The 18,532-nt window shown below is 40.6% G+C and overlaps 1 protein-coding gene across 2 annotated transcripts in view; it reads right to left on the bottom strand.

Annotated features, from left to right (window-relative positions):
• The window catches only part of ADARB2 (adenosine deaminase RNA specific B2 (inactive)), a 311,487-nt gene that overhangs the window by 12,371 nt on the left and 280,584 nt on the right, over positions 1 to 18,532 (bottom strand). For both annotated transcript variants that reach the window (XM_021269585.4, XM_027450468.3), the window contains one exon: positions 10,133 to 10,301. In XM_021269585.4, the coding sequence (XP_021125260.2) occupies positions 10,133 to 10,301 (169 nt within the window). The remainder of the gene's footprint in view (positions 1 to 10,132; positions 10,302 to 18,532) is intronic.

Below are 18,532 nucleotides of genomic sequence, written 5' to 3'. Positions count from 1 at the left end.
AATTTTGCACATTTTTAGCCTCTTTCTTTCTTTCTTTCTTTCTTTCTTTCTTTCTTTCTTTCTTTCTTTCTTTCTTTCTTTCTTTCTTTCTTTCTTTCTTTCTTTCTTTCTTTCTTTCTTTCTTTCTTTCTTTCTTTCTTTCTTTCTTTCTTTCTTTCTTTCTTTCTTTCTTTCTTTTTTCTTTTTCTGCATGTATCCTTTTTCAATTGCAAGGGTAGAGCTATAATGAGTGCTTTTGTTATTCTTCCTTTACTTACCCTTTGTCCTACATTACTACCATCCCTATTCATACAGCCAAGATGCCATGTGACTTAGGATGCCAAAATTATCACAAAGGTCTTGTGAATATTTTTTGAGAACCTCATAGGTTGGCATTTCCTTGCACAAATGGACATGCAGATATGAAGACATCTCTAAGAAACAAATCCTGTTCCTGATAGGCACTTATAGGCAATTTATTTGTAACCGATACTAAAATGTTCCCAGTGATGAACCTGTCTCACCTTGTTGATGTCTCAAAGGTGCAAGAAAATGATGGTGAAAACCTTGGGGTCTTCATTCTGTTTATGACTGAGCTCCTTACTGGTGGATTAGTTGCCAGAACTATCATTTATTTTATTTTCCTACACATTTTTACATCATGCTAGGCACATGTATGAATGGGTTGTGAGTTCTTCAGGGGACAGGTGACTGGTTAAAAATTGGAAAAAAAAAAAGAGGACGGGACGTTGTGTGATGCAGTTATCTTCTGTAGCAAACCTGCTCAGCTCAGCCCATCTAACAAGTTGTTCCCTACGACACAAACACTAACATGCTCTCTTACAATATTTTTATGTAAGCTGAATGCTGTCAATCTGTTTGAATAGTTTTGAGTTCAGGAGTTCAAACTGAAAACTCCTCAGAAAATGTAGTTTTGCAGAGTGTATTTTGGCTCATTAAAAACCAAAACACCGGCAACATTTGGAACTCTGTGGCTGACTGAAGTAGAGGGTAAGAGGTGCCTGCTATTTAAGGCAACAACCAGTGGCTGCCATGCTAAATAATGTGTTTAAAGCACAATCTCCATCAGCAGCAAGCATTATGTAGCTAATTTCTTACATCATTGTTCTTTTCATTAATTAACATTTCTCAACCGTTAGTGCAATTATTGCAGTGCCTCAGTGCTGTATGTCTCTTTTCATGATTAATAAGGAGTCATTATATTTCCCTTTCCTGAAGCAGTCAATTAACACGGAATACTTTCCATTAATTACTGAATGTTTAAAACCAGCATGCTGTACCTGGAGAGCAATCTGCTCTAGGAACCTGTGACACCAATTGCTTTAAAAAGTTCTCTTTAAATTTTATTCCAAAAACACAAGCAATTTAGCTGGCTATATTAATTTGCCTCCGAAGCAGGGCTGTGAATGAGAAACATCTTTTAATCTCATGCAAGAAAAGGCAGCCATCTGGCTGCCGAGGATTTCAGAGTCAGACTCTCCCTGTCTCCCTCTGTAAATGCAGGTCATTAAAGTAATGTGTTCATCTACATAAAACTCAAATGGAATATAAAAGGTAATATTTATATACAAACAATTTAGTCCCACAATTTAAACAGTCATTGGTTTTATGAAACATTTACTTTAGTTGATCAGATTTGCATAACTTCATTTCAAAAAAAAAAGTGTGGTCATTCCTGCAAATAACATCACTTTTAAAGGAAAGAACTAGCTGCCTCTTTGAATAAATGTCTTACCATGACGCAAAATTAATAATGCAAGCTTAAGAAATTGAGTTGAGTTCAGATAACAGCACTATGCCTCAAATGAGCTTCTGAGGACAGTAAAAAAATTAGACAGTGATATCTTTGTCCAGTTGGAAGCTTGTGAGATTTTGGTATTGTTTTTAACATTTGACATTTCCTTAAAAAAAAAAAAAAGTATGTTTGATTGAAGAAGAGAATAAAAACAGCTAAACAGAAAAACAACATATGTTCAACAATATTGGAATTTTAATGATATGCACATCACAAGAAATCATCTGAGCTTTATTTACCAAAATAGGAAATTGTGTTCAGATCATAAATTACAAGGTAATAGTGATTATTTCATTTAAATTCTTTGCAAGGAACCTGCCTTTTCTTTAGAGATATTTCTCTGCCTAATTCTGAACATGTTCACCCTAGCATATAAAGGGATTCGGATGTCAATGGAATTACATTATTGTAAATCATAGTATAGGCACGATCAGGTCAACCCCTATGTGTCAAAAGCATTTCATAAACATTAATTAATTCTCACAATGCTTAAGGGAGGTAAAGCCCCGTTTTTATACACACTGGGAAATCAAGGCAGAAAGTCAGCACGACTAGCTGAAGTCTGTGGCATTATTCCCATCCCAAAAGAAGACCCAGGCAGGTTTGGTGGAGCAGGTGGGGGCACAAAACTCCTGTATCAGCAGTGGTTTGGTATAAGTGGCTACCAAACAGATTGGGTGGAGGGGTAAGACCAAAGAAAACATGGGACATACAGGGCATGAGAGAAAGTCATACCTGATGGGGAGAAGGTGGTGTAAAAACCATGCTGTCCTAGAATCAGATAGCATCCTATGGTAGAAAGGGAAAAAAAAAAGCAGAAAAGGTGCCAATATCGACAAGACAAAATTCAGCAGCTTGGATGTCTTGCTGGATCTCCTCAAGCAACACCAAGGCTGGTGTCCGCCATCATGGCAGGGGGGAAACAGGATGAGGGTGGCACTGGCACTGCTACTGAGTGCAAGTGACCTGCTGCTGGTGGATTTCTGGTTTGGCATGGCCTTAGTGTGGCTGCAACCACGCAAGAAAGAGGAATAAAAAAAAAAGAAAAAAAAAAGAAAAAAAAAGAAAAAAAAAAGAAAAAAAAAAGAAAAAAAAAGGGAGCTTTGCTTGCAAGTCTGGCCCAGGTTCAGTGTTTGGCTGCTTGCTTCATTCTGGAAAGCAGCCCTGAGCACAAGTCCCACTATGCCAACACAAGCCCTAGGAAAAGAGGTGCCCTGTGCTCAGATGACCAAGCAAAATGAGACCCTTGCACTGCTGCTCCTGTCCTTCAGAGCACAGGAAAAAGATGTTACTGTTGGGGGAAATGTTCACTTAGTCATTCTGTTTCTGTTTTGAGGATAAACAGATCTACATTAACAGGCTGCCAGTTCAGCAAAAGGAATAGACTTAAATGACAAATATTGGGGTACTGGGGAGAAGGTCTCCTGTTCTGTGTGGTGTTCATCCCTTGACCAACAAACACGGATACTGCACTGAATTGTAACAACAAAACTTGTTTTTTTTTTTTTTTTTTTTTTTTTTTTTTTTTTTTAAGGTGGATGATAAGGAAAGTTCTCTGAGCAACAGTGAAGCTATCAGTATGGGTGTTCATTTCTGAAGGAGCAATTTCTCTATAGCCTAATTTAGGTGTATGAAAGTAGCTGTGTTCCCATCTGTAACAAAGTGCTCACTTCAAATGCAGCTTTTCAAAATAAAATTATTATTCAGAGCAATGCAGTGTTACATTTTGGGTCCTCAATATATCAAAGTGACTTTTCTCACTATGAAGAAATATGCTGGATCATTCTGAATTTTCCTAATTGAGCAAGATTTTAAGGGCTGTTTTCAAGGCCAGGCATCTCTCTAATAACTTATATGCTGTGTGCTCCTTAATAACCCTTACACTAAAGAGAAAATCAACCCACTGCTCCCTTAGCCACAGATCATTAAAAAAAAAAAAAAGCACAACAAAATCTTCAGCAAGCAGGATCAACAAAAACAAATGTCTCCCCTTTTCACCTAAATGTGGGAGCTTTCAGTGCTTAAATGGAAGGAAAGAATACCCTTCCTTTTGTTCAAACAGCAGATATTACTGCACTGTTTACAAAGACAAAATCCAGCGTCTGGTTTTCAATATAGATAATCCTTAAATCAATATATTTTTGCCTGTTTGTCAATCATGGAAATGCCAGCGGCGAGCTGGGAGGCATCCCAGACCAAGGCAGCCTTTCTTTAATGAGACGCCGTGCTCTCCTGGCCCCACCGAGCCCCTGCCGCCTCCTGCGCTCTTCACCAACCAATACCACCTGTGAGGCATTCAGGGAAATATATCCCCAAGACACCCCCAAGTTATTTGCAGCCTTGGTTTGCACGTGGCATCATTCAAAGAGAAACTTTGGTGCCTGCCTGCCCTCAAATGGCTTCAAAACTGAGATGTGGAGAAATTGGCATCGATGCTTCACAGCGTTTTGGGGAGCACTGTCCACCTGCTGTTGAAGCTGAGGCTGAAGTGTCTCCTGGGGACCTTTGGAAACCTCGGCTGTTAAAATGCACTGCTGATGAATTTCAAAGCTTATTTTGTTAAGGCTTTTAATAAAACACACACTATTTGTGTCGTTATTAAGAGCTTTAAGTCTTACCCACTTGGCGTGTTGTTAACCTCCTGTACCACAGTTTCTATTACCAATATTTCCAGCTATGCTTCACACAATATAAATTGTTATTCATGGTGGCCTGTGCTCAGCAGAACACCTGTGGTGTTCCTATTTATATGACCATTTAGCTATTATTGGTTTGGAAACTGGAACTAGTGCATTAGTTTTTGATCTGTATTTTAACAGTGGGTGGTTTATATATGTTTTCTGGAATATACCTCATGGTGAAAGATTGAAATTGAAATCTCAGTCACACAGAAAGGGGTTAAGAGGGAGAATTACAAATCATGTGCACAAATCATCTCTAATTGAAGATCTCGCTGTGCTAATTGATTTTCATTTACATTAATATGCAGCCTTTGAAGTAGCTTTTCTTAACAGTTACCTTGTCAGGCTCAGCCTTCTGTTAACAATGGCTCCGGTCGACGGGCTAATGCTAAAATAGATCTAAGAATGCCAGTTTCTAACACTGACTTTTAGTCTTGCATTTTTATATGCTATATTTAAATATAGTTTAATGTGCCCAAATCATCTTGTAAAGTGCTTTCAGATTCCCACTGCTAAATCCTGCAACAGTACTTTAAGACCACATTACCTTGCAACACTTTAAAGATATTCTCAAAAAAAGATCCCTCTAGCTTGTGGGCCCACATAAGTTATGAACCTTAGCCATGGGACAGGAACAGACTGTCGGGGCTGTAATGCCAAGTTTGGAGGTCTTTTGTTACTGTTTGTGACATTTTATAGGTGAGGTATAATTTAGATGTTCTAGGTCTTATTTAACCCCCAGGCTTAATGCCACTGTTTCTGTGAAGTACAAGGAAGTTGATGACCATTAACCTGGTAGCAAGAAAATACACAGTCTTTTAAAGGTGACCTTTTAAGAAGCTGTAGTAAGAAAACAATTTCAAGGCCAGAGCTTACAAGATACACGCCGAATTCTGGCTTTTATTTGCTGTATAAAGACAATGTTTGTGAGGACTGTTTCCCCCAGATCCTGTGTAAACACTTTCTTCAGGCCTGCATCCTGCAAGGGCAGCTGCAGATTGGCAGTTGGCAGAGGCCACCTTCTGGAAGAGGACAAGTGCCTTGTCTCGTGCGTTTGTTGGTACATTCATACACTATTAGATGCACATTGGATGCACGGAAAGCTGGCACCTCTCCAAAGTAAATGTATCAGCTAGGTCAGAGTTTAAGATCTCCAATCCATTTGTTGAGATGTATCAAGGAAGAGGGTCTTGGGGAAGAGCAGTTCACTACACAACTCAGCCTCCCAGATAAGAACCGATTTTTATGTAAACCTTAGCATTGAATGCTTGCATTTAGATCCTCTAAATAATCTGCACACATTTCTACAGTGATGATAAATGACCTGGAAACACTACTTCATGCTATGAGGCTGCTGTGTCATGGTGGCCTCCTCCTTGCACTCCCAGTTCTATTGCTCTTCTCTGCCAAACCACAGGCAATGGTCATCATTAAAACTTTCTGTGCAGCTATTCAGGGGGGAATGCTCAGCTATTACGGATTGGCTGGTGATGGGAGAAATAATTTCTCTACTTTCTCTGCATGGAAGATGAAGGGAGCCAGGTGCTGATGATGAGATGTATAAGTTTGATGAGCTCAGAGTGCAGAGCAAGGGACCATACAAGAGGAAGGACAGACAGTATGTGTTGGCAAACCAGGGACATGGTGGGACTAGGGCTTGAATCATGGTGGAAGGAGCTTGGCCTGAAGCTCAGACAGAGTTTCCATGAGTCAGAAGACAAAGCTTATGGAAAGGAAGGAAGTTTCTGGACTCTGTGGCAGATACTGTCTTTCCTCTATAAGTCTAACCAAAGGATGATGGACTTCAGTAACAGAAATATACCATTCTTTAATATTTTTTTTCCCCAGTATATTTCTCCTACTTTAAGAAAAAAGAAGTAGAGACATTTGGGACTTCTTATTTTATATATGAAAGTATTTGTTTGTGCAAATTATTACCTGCAAATCTGGAGTGCATGTATATGCTTGGTGTGTTGTGGGAAGCCAGAAGAGTTGTGCAGGGGAGCGTGGAAGCTCTGGGCTCTCTTTGTGCAGCTGGGGACTGTGTCACCGAAAGGGACACAGACAGCCTCTGTCCCCAAGCCCCAGGGCACTAAGGGAATGCTGCAAAACTCATCTCCATGGCTGGTAGGAGCCAGAGTGCCTTTCAGACCTTACTATTCTGGACATTTATGAGGGTCCAAGGTGAGAATTTAGTGCTGGGCTTTACAAAATGTTGATCGCTGCACTTGAATCTTTGAAGAGCAGCTGAACTCTAGACATATCCTTTCTTTATCTAATTGTGTGTCCTTTAGTGTGTGTGCTTGTATGTTTTTCTTCAAACATCTGGACAGAAAATGTAGAGGCTTCCACCACCAGCAGCGTTAACTTGGCACTGACTTTCTAATAAGCAAAGGTACGAGCTAATTCCATGTCCAGCCTTGGTGTGAGAGAGTGAGAGGAACAGAATTTTAATCTAGTCCATTGTATGAATGGGTTTGATTCCATGAAAAAATAAAAAAATAAGCTTTTTTAGGGCTGTGATGTTGACCTAGGATATCTTTGTTGATATAAAGGCGATAATATAACTTCTGATCAAGAAAATGTTAAGTTACTCACATTTTTCCCCAAACAGTTGATCTTTTTCAGAACTATTTAGCTCATGATATTGCTCTTTTTCACGGTGTACATTACAGAGAGAAATGAAAGTCAAAATCCTAGGTGTTAGTGTAACTAATGAATTTCGGGTCTAAAGAACATGGTTTAATCCTAAAATCTGTGGCACAAAAAGGCTGAACTGACTTTAGCTGCACTGTGAGACTCACAAAAGTTCTGAGTGTAAAAGCTAACACTCTCTCAGGGTGGGTTATCTGGGGATTCACGGAGCCCAAACTTTAAATTTGCACATATAAATGCATAGGATTTTAAAGCCAGAAGGAACCACCAAGATCTAGTCTGACCTCCTCTATAATGCAGTTGCAGAATTTCACCTCGTAATTCCCTGCCCGAGCAAATAACATGAGTATTCATGCTAGAAGTGTTTGTGCCTTAATTCAGTAAGGGAATAGGTATGATACCAGGCTGTTTATCCTGCAATCTCAACACAGCCACAGAACCAGAATAATGCATACCAAGCATCAAATTCTCTCAAATTTGTGGTGATAGTAATAAAAATTGCTAAATGCCTTTGAATAACAAATAAATCTGATTAAATCACTCCCTGCTTGTGGCTATCCTCTGAGCAGGAAGAACATAAATTGTTAGATATAAGATTTATAGAATGTTATTCACTTTTCTGGGTAACTCTATTCTTGGATCTTTGATATTCTGATAGCAATGTCCTTTGCAAATAATGCAAAATGATGTATATTTTAGCAGCTGGTTAGGTTCTCAAGAGAAAACATTCTCTAATAGCCCAGTGTTCCTGAGGGGCTTTTACAAGCAATAAAATCCAAAGTATACAAGTCAGATTTTTGTCAAATCTTGGTTATACAAACATGAATTTCAGCTCTGGAGATTTTTATTTTTCTCATTGCTAGACAAGTCCAGATGATGTGAAACTAGATTCCTGCATCCTGCAGACATTTGACGAGTCAACTCTCGTTGTGTTAGAGCAAATATTTGGAATCTGAAGAATGGCATGGAAACCACTTTCTGATTTCTCCACTGGGGCAGAGAGGCGGGGAAAGGGCCCTCGCACACCAATATCATTGTTCACCAAACTCCACTCCTGTCTGTACTTTCTATGTCCAGAGATGAAGGCAAAAAAATACTCTATGTTATGACACATAGGTGAGGTGAAATCTTTGACTTCTTCTCTGTATGGGTGAGGAGGATAAGGACAAAGGTTGATCATAGATCGTATTTAATATGGTAAACTGAAATTTGGGATCAAGTTTATTGAATATGTCATATCCAAGCCTTTTCTCACCAGTCTTTGCTAAGCCCTACATAACATTTCTAGCAGCCAAAAATCACTGACAACATACTCACCAGTGGCTTGCCCTGCAGGGACTGCTTATTTTCTACCATGATAGACATGTTTTTGTGAACATTTCCTGTATCGGTGCTTTGCTTTCAATACTACAGTGATTCCCAAATTAGAACCTGTGAGCCCAACAGAAGTTATGACAAAAAGATGTGTAGTTTGGAGGCTGTTTTTTAATCCTGGAGTTTTGTAATCCTGGAAAAATCCTGGTAGATTCTTTTTTCTTCACAGACTGCTTAGACATGTGGCAACAAGGAAAGGATTCACTGAACGTGCTTAGCAGATGTGCTTGGAGAAAAACTAGCTTCTGAGAGTGTGTATTACAGTCAGCATCCACATCAACACCGTTTGCAAAGCTGATATTTAATTCACTGGCTAATGACATTCAAAACCACAGAGAGTGCAATATTTCAATTCTCAAACTTGAATTTTTTCTTTTTTTTTTTTTTTTTTTGAGTCTGAATTTGGAAAACCCAGCTGCATCTGAAACAGTGTGGGAGATCCACTGAAAACAGTTTGGGTTTTCTTTTATCTCTTTATGAATAAATGAAAACATTATAGCAGAAGATACTCTTTATCTGTCATGCAAGCACAACATTTGTGATGATTACGCTTAGCAGAGTGTGGATTTTGTGTTCTGTCTTTTGAGCCTGTTAGTATTTACATTTGCTGGTTCAGTCGTACATTTTTTTGCCAAAACGCCAGGCTTTGCTAAGCCTACAGACCAATTGAACTCTAGTAGGTCATCTGGTTAAAGCTAAGTGAATAATTTATACATTTACAATAAACAAAAGCTTTGTACTTTTTAAAAAGATTTTGCTTATATTGGCTTTTAATGATTGGGCCAGATTCTCAACTGCTGTAATTTAGCTGAGTTCTTAGGAACCATATTCCAGCAGAGAATTTGATCGTAACATTTACATTTTTATAGTTATAATGCGGTGTATTTTACATGGAGAGCTACGTCTATAAACATTATATATATAATTATGAGCATAAGTATACATGCATGTAGAGGTATATACTGACTGTATAAGTATGCATCCAACTGCACATGCTTTGTTTTCAGTTTGTGATAACCATCATTTGTTATCAGTTAATGCTCTAAATAGAGAAAAGCAAGTATGATGACATCTTATGTGCCACCATGGAGTAATTATGGAATATTTGTAAATGCCAATTATTCTCCATAAAGATATGTCATATTTACAAGACAGAGTGGAAAGCCACGGAGGTGGCTGTGACAAGAGAGCTCTGCAATGACATTTAAAATATTAGCAATATTCTTAACAGTATTTAGGGCACTTTATTGGTGCAGATGAGGTAAGCTTATCTGCGTGATGGTTGGTTTGCAAGTTTTGCAGTAAATGATCCAATAAGAGCAATAAGATGTATTTTATTTGCACACTGAAATTCTACTGGCAGAAAATGCTGAAAAGAGGGTTTATATTTTTGTCACACTGTAAAGAGCAACTAACGACCCATGGAGAATTTGGGAAAACGTCCTATTTACATTCCATCCTATTTATAGGGTCTATCTTTGCATACAAAGGCAGTCTTTGTTTCTGCAGGCTTTGTCAGCACCTGTGAGTTATTCCCCCACCAGTAGCCATCGTTTTTTTGTGGCATCAAACTTCATTTCCACATGCAAAGAGATTCATGATGCACATGCATCTGGTGGTACGGTACCTGGCGATTTTGTCTGTGCAGGACATGGTGATGAGCTGCTCTCCCAGCAGCACGCCGTCCCACGTCTGCGCTGCGTTGTGGCACCGGACGGGTATGGTTCCTTCTCCAGACTCGATCTTTGTTCGGAGGTGCCCTCGGTATTTTCTCACTATGTGCTTGCTGCTGTTCACTGCACAAAATGAAGACAAGAATGGCAATAGTTAATTGTTTTCAGATGCCTTTTGAAAGAAACAGAGGCTGTGGTGACACGGTGGCTTGCATTTGCCTGTGGAGGGCCTTGAAGTTGGGTGCAAAATTAGGTGAGGCTATAGCTGAAGAAAGGAGTACAATGGAGAAAAGCATGATTTATTTTTCACATAAATCAAAAGTTTTACATCATAGATTCACAGAATCATTAAGGTTGGAAGAGACCTCTGAGATCATCTGGTCCAACTACCTACCTACTGCCAATGTCAGCACTAAACCATGTCCTTAAGCATCACGTGCAACCTTTCCTTGAACACCCCCAGGGATGGTGACTCCACCACCTCCCTGGGCAACTTGTTCCAATGCCTGATTGCTCTTTCTGAGAAGAAATGTCTCCTAATCTCTAACCCAAACCTCCCCTGGCACAACTTGAGGCCATATCACTAGTTATCTATCTACTAGTTACCTGTGAGAAAATGCTGAGCCCCATCTCCCCACACCTTCCTTTCAGGTAGTTATAGAGAGCAATAAGGTCTCCCCTGAGCATCCTCCAGACTAAACAATCCCAGGTCCCTCAGCTGCTCCTCATATGACTTGTGTTCCAGGCCCTTCATATACATGTATGTTGACATCACATAAATTGAGGTCACATTGACGTTCTCTTCCATATTTGAAAAGAACAGAGACGATTTTCTTTTTTAAAGAAGCAACATGATATTTTTTTCTCTTTTATTTTTCTTTCAATCTTATAAGATTGAGCTGTTTGCTTAAATTCCCTCTGTAGTCCCCCTACACAAGGGAGGTACTCTCTTGTCTTGTGCCATACTGGTCTCTGACATTGCCATCCGTCACTTCAGCGATATCACACATTTGAGGACAAGGTGACTGCTGTTGGGGTGGTGAAGGGCACACAGCTAATACACGTATCCTGTGCCTCGGTGAGCTTGTCTCACAGATATACAGTGAATGAAAAATATAGTGACATTTCTGAAGTACTTTGCCATATTTTTTTACTTTTTTATAAAAGGTCATTATTGAAATTACTCTTACTGTCTTATCATGCTTCCTTGTTCCTGAGTATTTTGGTAGTAAAAGAACAGCATTGTAGGAGCAAGGAAATCCTCTGGGTCTGCTCACTGTCTTACCTCAGAGGGTTCTGTTGGAGGACACCTGAAGAATACCTTTTCTGTACAACAGACCTTTTATATTTTAGCTCAAAGGAAAAGAAGCAGAGATGGCACAAGGTGGCCTTTGCTTTCCAGGAAAGGAATACTAATTCCACAGACATGAGGGTTTTGACCATATTTGCAAGTCTCCTGTTTATTTTTCCATGGCCAGCTCCTTAGCTGGACCAGGAGGTTTCTGCTGGCGAAGGCGATGATCCTCAGCCCTTAGTGTGCTATGGGGTTGCCTAGCCTCATTCTTCACACTGAGTAACACCGGGATGTCACAGGTTGACTGCTCAAACCTCTGGCCATGAGCGGCTGGGTGTGTGGATGCTCCCCAGCCGCCCGCTCTCTCCCTCCTGCCACTTCTCATCTTTGCCTTGTAGGACTGCTGCCTGCACTGCGAGCTCCGGTTGAAGCAATTGATTGACTTTGGCTGCTGCCAATGGATGGCTTACAAAAACAGAATGGGAAAATAAATCACTTCAGCCCGCTGGGATTAGCGGAAGCAACAAACACATGTAGAACAGCAGAGTCAGCTGTGACCTGCCAGCAGATGTGGTGGCTGAGCCCCCGCAGATCATTTCCTCTTGTATCCCTTCCTGCTTTTTTAAAATTCGATGTGGGGATGTTCATGTGGGCAGCTGGCTGGACCAGGTATTGACTGGATTAAGCGGCCAGAGCCAAAACTGATTCTCACCCAAAACCAGGCTTCATCATACCTGAAAAGTTTGCAAATGCTGCAAACTGCTGCTTTGGGAGCTGATTTGGGGGAAAGTGGTTATTGCAGTGCCATCCCCACTAACTGCTGTGTCCCTGGTGGGAGACATGGTGGGTACTGTCAAACTTTGGTCAAAAAAATAAAAAAAAATCCCAGCCTCTTGGAGACATCTCAGATCCCTCTGCCCTCAAGTTGGGTTGTGCCAGCTCTGGAGGGAAACCATCCCCATGGCTGTGTGCTCTGCCCACAGGTACATCCCTCCTGCAGCGTTGTTCAGAGGATGTTATGTGCATGGGATTAGCTGTCTGGGAACCAGTCCATATTCTTCTGGTGTCTCTGCAGGCAACTTTTTTAAATGCTTCTGAGCAGTGATGAGCAGCATGTTTTATTATTAAACAACAGAGGGATGGGGAAGGAAGAATGAAATTTGGACAACAAAAGGAGAAAGTGATCACTTCTGCCTAAAAAATGTGTCTAGCTGTGCAACATAGGAAATGTACAGCAAAGCCACTTTGCCTCAGTCTGATCACACTGAGATCTGGAGGTATGGCAGAGCCAGAGCTCTGCCAGGGGAGCAGTGAAGAGTGACTCAAGAGGCTATAGCTGTTTCGTCTGGAAGAAAGTTTTACTTTAAGTAAATTGGTTCTCTTTTCCTAAGCTTTCCCGCAGGTAAAATGAAGATAATGATGCTTCCTTGTTCTGCAAATTCATTTAAAGGTACTGCTCAAAAGCTATTTATGAAAGCCAGATGTTACTCTTTCAATAAAGATCTACCACAGGAGTCCACCTGCAGGAAATCCCCTAGGAAAAAATGATTTGTTAGTGTTTCTTTCCCTATTTTTTTTTTTTTTTTTTTCTCTAGCTGGGTCTCTCTCCCATTTCTGACCTCTCTCTATTTTTTTTCTTATTTTTTCAGCTCCTGCTCTGAACCTCTCCTGTACAAAGACTGGTCTCCTTAACCACTCTCTGTTTCAACTAGTTCTCCACATGCTTGCATACGCGCAAGGGGCTATGCAACTGCTAGGGAATTTTATTGACCACATGACAAGATGAGCATCCCATTGGGTACGTAACTTTGATTTCACTATATATATATATTACATTATCTAGGGAGTGGCAAGGCATCCCCCAGCATGGTGACAGAGAGAGGGAGAGAGCCAGTTCAGGGATAAAAATATCAGCAGCCCTGCAAACAGCTGTTGAGCATTTGAGGAATTTAAAGCAGAGGCCAACAAGTTGAATGCAGAGGGTCTTAAACATTTCTGTGAGTTTTGAGGGAGTTACTTATCTAATTTTTATTTGTCTGGATGTACAAAGGCCAAAGTACTCTAGGTCTGGTTGGTCTTGTAGCATCTCAGAGCTGGCCTTCAAGTACCAGGAACTGAAAATAAAGTTTTTTTAAAGCGTTAAGAAGTGTGTGTGACTACACAGATCACCTCACTTTCCAAATGCTCACACTAACTCAGCCCATGTATCAAACTTCGCTGCCCGCACTGCGTGCCCTGCCCAGGGTGCAGCCAAGCAGGCAGCATTAGCTGATAGGATTCAGGCTGCTGAGGCCAGCGTACACTCACCCTGGGATGCACTTCCACAGCACCGATAAGGGGTTTTAGCTGCTCAACTGCTATTAAATTCAATGAATAGGGTGTGACTAAAACCCTCTGCTGTGCTGCCTGTCTCAGGCTGCTCACATTACTGGGATAGCTGGCGCACATGCCCCAAAAAGAGCCGTAGCACCTACAGAAAATACTAATAACCCAGACCTCTGAATATTTTCAGATTGACAACGATTAAATAAATCCAGATCCACATTTGCAACACACCTAGATCCTTTTTAATGTCATTAAATAGTGCAGGGAGATACAAATATTGAGGAAAGAAAAAGATGTCTCGTGTTTTGCACTGAAGCTGCAGACAGACTCCAGCACATGAGCTGCTTGCTGGCAGTCAGAAATGCAGTCTGCTTGCTGGCACAGTCTGCTATGGATCATTTTAAAGCAGTCTCAGAAATATATTTATTTATGTAACAAAGTCACAAACTACAGCCTACTGCTGTTCTGCTGTTCAGTATGATCAAAGCGTCAGTGACTACGAGCATTTCTGATCTTTGCTGTGCTGCTCCTCCAACTGCTTAATCTCAGCTAATTGCAGGGGAGAAGGCGTCTGAGGATGCCACTTCAACCAGAACAAAATGTCAATTCAAACCGGAATTGGAAAGGACAAATTTAAAAATCATTTGGAGTGGATTTATGATGTGTGCTGTGCTCAGATGTGGAAATTACTCCTGAGAGTTTCTAAGATAAAAAGGTGCTGGATTATTAATTATTGGATTATAAATTTACACAGGTGGCTTGTATTCAAAATAGCATCTTGAAATCCACTGATTTCAAGGCTCGACCCTTATTTTCACATTTTCTCCAGGACCAGTTCTGGCTTAAATGGTAATGAAAAAAGCCACTCCATATTTATTATTTAGTTGAAGAGTGAAGAGGAAATGGACGGTGATTAAACAGAATCACACGAGTAAGGCTCTGTCTGAAATTTTGCTTGACTGCCTCTGAGGTTCATTTTCTATTTCCCTGCTTCAGTGGAGGCCGTTCTCTCCTCATGAAGGAAGAAATAAAGCAGCATATCTTGCATTTTTTTTTTTCCAGTGCTGGACCTTCCATTCATCAGCATAGTTTATAAAGCTTCCTTGAAGTGGTTTGAAACAAAGGGGTGGAAAGAGAGGTGTTAACATCTGACTGCCTTTGTACTTTGATGGTTATTAGAGATGCACATTCCTCAAGCAGATGCTGGATAAATGTACAACATTGCAGTTTCTGGAAGTGTTGCAGTGAGCATCTCAGCATTCTGAGAGCCTTGGACATGTCTGCTTTGCTGGTAGGTGGCTGGCCAGATAAATCTCTGCCATGTTGTGCTTTGGCAACCAGCAGAGAGCAAGGCTAAAGTGCAGTGGCCCAGCTTTTGGAAGCAAGAAACTTTAGGGATATTCTGAAAGGAGGCTGAGTTTAGGAAAAAAGAACAGGGCTCCTCACAAAGGGCTAAGTTGAATTGTGGCTACTGATGGTGGGATTCATCGCACCCAGAGCCTTGCAGGTAGAGGCAAAGGTCTCATCTGAGGGTCTGTGGAGCTCCCTCTGTGGCAAGTGAAGCAATGTGTCCTTCCACCTGGGAATGTGCACCTGGCTTACACTAGGCAAATGTACATGGAGGTGCATCCCTCAAAGTCCAGACGTTTTTTAAATGCAGGACAGGAGGCCTGTTACATATCCAGGGAGCTCTTCTGCTCACTGCCAGTGCCGTGCAGTGCCTACAATGTTGTGCCAGAGCTCAGTTCACATCTGGGGTTTGGACCATGTCATTAAGCCAGATAGACACGTCTAAGTACCGAACACGTACTTTATCCAAGAACACCTGTGATCTATAGAACTGGAATTAAAAGTTGAATTTGAACTTCTTTACCTTTCCCTCCACTGTGTATCTTTCCTTGCTGAAATCCTGGCTTTGGACAGCAGTCAGGTAGCCCATGGTCTGATGGAAGTTGCTACCTTTACGATGGTATTCTTTCTTCTCATCATTAATCCTCAAATAACATTTATGAATCTTTCCACTTCCATAATTTCTCATCTACCAGTAGTTTCAAGTGATGTACAGATAACGTATAGATAAGAAAGTGAAGGGAATTCGCCCATTCATTCTGCATCAATATGTGGCACTGCAAATGCCACATGGAGGCAAATGCCTCCATATATGATCAATGAAGGGCAAAATTTCACCTCTTCAGGTGACACAGAACTTTTACAAAGACTTTTTATTATTTTTGCAGAACAATATGAAATGCATTGCATGTTCATCCTAGGGGGAGGTGTTGGCTACCTTTATGAAACTAACTGCTAGCATAGGAAACTGTGCTCTAACACAAGAAACCCATTTTGATATTGGGCTAACTTCTAAGTGAGCCCTGGTCTCTCATCAAGCTTTAACCCTTTGGGACAAAAAAATAACAAAACAAAAAACCAAACCAAACCAAAAAACAAACAGCAAAAACAAAACAAAACAAACAACAAAGAAACAAAATAACAACCAACAAACCACAGAAATACATCAAAGTATGTACCTTGCAAACAAGTTCTCCATAAAGTCTTTGAGGAACCCCTGGGATCAAAATATGAGTAACTAATGAAAATTCTCTTTAAAACAATTTGTTGACAACAAAATCATGCCCAGTTTTCTCTGAGAGCTATAAACAACTGTTACAGACAAGGAGGAATGAACAGTCCTGGGTCAGGGAGATCCTTCATGCCACCCACAAATCCAGGCTGGAGACTCCAGCCTGCTCTGGAGGAGAAATGCATTAGTATGTTAAAGACAAAAGCACAGGATCCGTCAGTGGAATTAAGATTCTGTGCATGTGGCAATCAAGGAAAGTAAAACTCAAACACTTCAGGATTATTATTTTTAATTACTAATTGCTCCTCTCATCTAAAATTAGATGTGCAGTGCCGTTGCTTTGGAAGTATAGAGGCCCCTGACGAGAAAAGTTTGGAGACCTGGCAAAAGGTTGTGTCAGCATTGTGAAACTCCATGATGGAGAAACCTTCTCCTCTGAAGCTTTCATTAGCCTCATATCCAGCCACAGAGGCAAACCAGCTGGACTCCAGCAATGATCAGATGTTCTCTAGTAGCATGGACTGCTGGTGCCTAGTTTATCAGCTGAGCAAAGCCAGGGCAGCAGTGGGAGATGCATGGGGACAGCAAGAGACTTGGTGGTGTGCCATCAGCTGGAGACCACCAGCAGGGACCAATGGGTCACCTATGTAATCAGCTATGCATCATTATATCTTCTGTCTGTTTTCAAAGAAAATGGAAAAAGCTTTTCTCTTAAAGCTGGGCTTTATCTTTTAAATGTGCTTTCTGTGAAAAATTGTCAACATTCCTGGAATTGCCCATTTGGTGACAATTTTCTTCCCTGCCATGTTTTAATCAAAAAGTTTACACAAACAGAGGCAATGTACTATTCATCATAACCCTCTTTTCTTTATCAAAGAAACATGTTGTTATTCATGTGAGTTTGGTGTTTTTGTTGTTGTCTGGAAATTGGAATCTTCAAGAGTGATTTGGAAAAAAAGAAGTTAAGAAAGAAGCCAGCAAAATATGAAAATAGAAAACGAAGCCCAGGAGATGGAAGGAACAGAAATCTGTCAATAATATTTCTGCTTTAAGATCAGCTTCAGCCCCTGTGAGGCTGGTAATAGCCTAGAGAGGCTGTGGTTCCTGCTGCATCACTAGACGTACTCAGCTCAGCTTCAGCTTCTGGATCTGCAGATGAAAATCACTGAGTAAAGTCCTATGGTCTCTGGGTGGACAAATTTAGGCTAGATCATAAGAAGATGGTCCCCATTGGTCTTAAAAATCTATAAATTGTAATTGCTAAATTATCCTGAATAATGAATATTCTGAATATAACAGTCTTTAAAATATATAGTGCTTTCCACTTTAATACCTAATCTCTGCATTAATTACCCTTCCTCAAAGTTGTGACAGCTGGATACCTTTTATTGCCATTTTACGGGTATGGAAATAGAAATAGCCAGAGTAAAGTGAGTTCAAGGCTAGCTAGAGAAGTAGCAGCAGTGTCATAGTTAAGATCAAGTTGTGTTTGTCACGCTTACATAGCTGTCTCCAAATTTCTCTCTTCAGAAAACTCCAAGAAACTCCCCAGGAGTCCAAGGAGTTTGTAAAGCCCCACAGAGATCTCAGCTGGACCTGGAGGTGCCTGACAACCTTTATAAAACTCAGCTCATGAGCTTTACCTGTGGCTCCTTCTCAGTGGAAGAGTAAATTGGACCAAATTAGAATCTGAGTGGGTGCAGTTTTTACCACAGGGATTTTTTTTTCCAGTTATGGTTTGATCTTTTCTACCCAAAATACGTGCCATATTTAGATGTGTATCTCAGTCTCTGATCTCCAGTGGGCTGTTGGATGTTGGGGGTGAAACTGGAGCAGCAGTGTCCTGGAACATGTGGTCTTTTGGGCCATTCTGCAGAAGATCTCAGAGAACCTTGGAAATCATGGACAAATTCTGTGATAAGCGGCTTGTCTGGGTGAAAAGTTCTACTGCTATTCTGAAAGCCTCTCAGCCATGACCTTTTGCTGAATAAGTTAGCCTTTCTATCATATCTGAACATTGTGTCCGAATGCAATGTTTTACCCAGAAGCAAAACCCAACGACAAAGAAAAATCAATAAATATGGTGCAATTCTCTTTGGTGATTCAAGCATTCTGTTAAAATTAGGATCTGATTATAGTTGTGGAAACCTGTTT

Source organism: Anas platyrhynchos, chromosome 2 (assembly GCF_047663525.1).
Source record: "Anas platyrhynchos isolate ZD024472 breed Pekin duck chromosome 2, IASCAAS_PekinDuck_T2T, whole genome shotgun sequence".
In the NCBI taxonomy this organism is placed as follows: Eukaryota; Metazoa; Chordata; class Aves; order Anseriformes; family Anatidae; genus Anas; species Anas platyrhynchos.
This window is presented reverse-complemented; position numbering and strand designations above follow the sequence as displayed.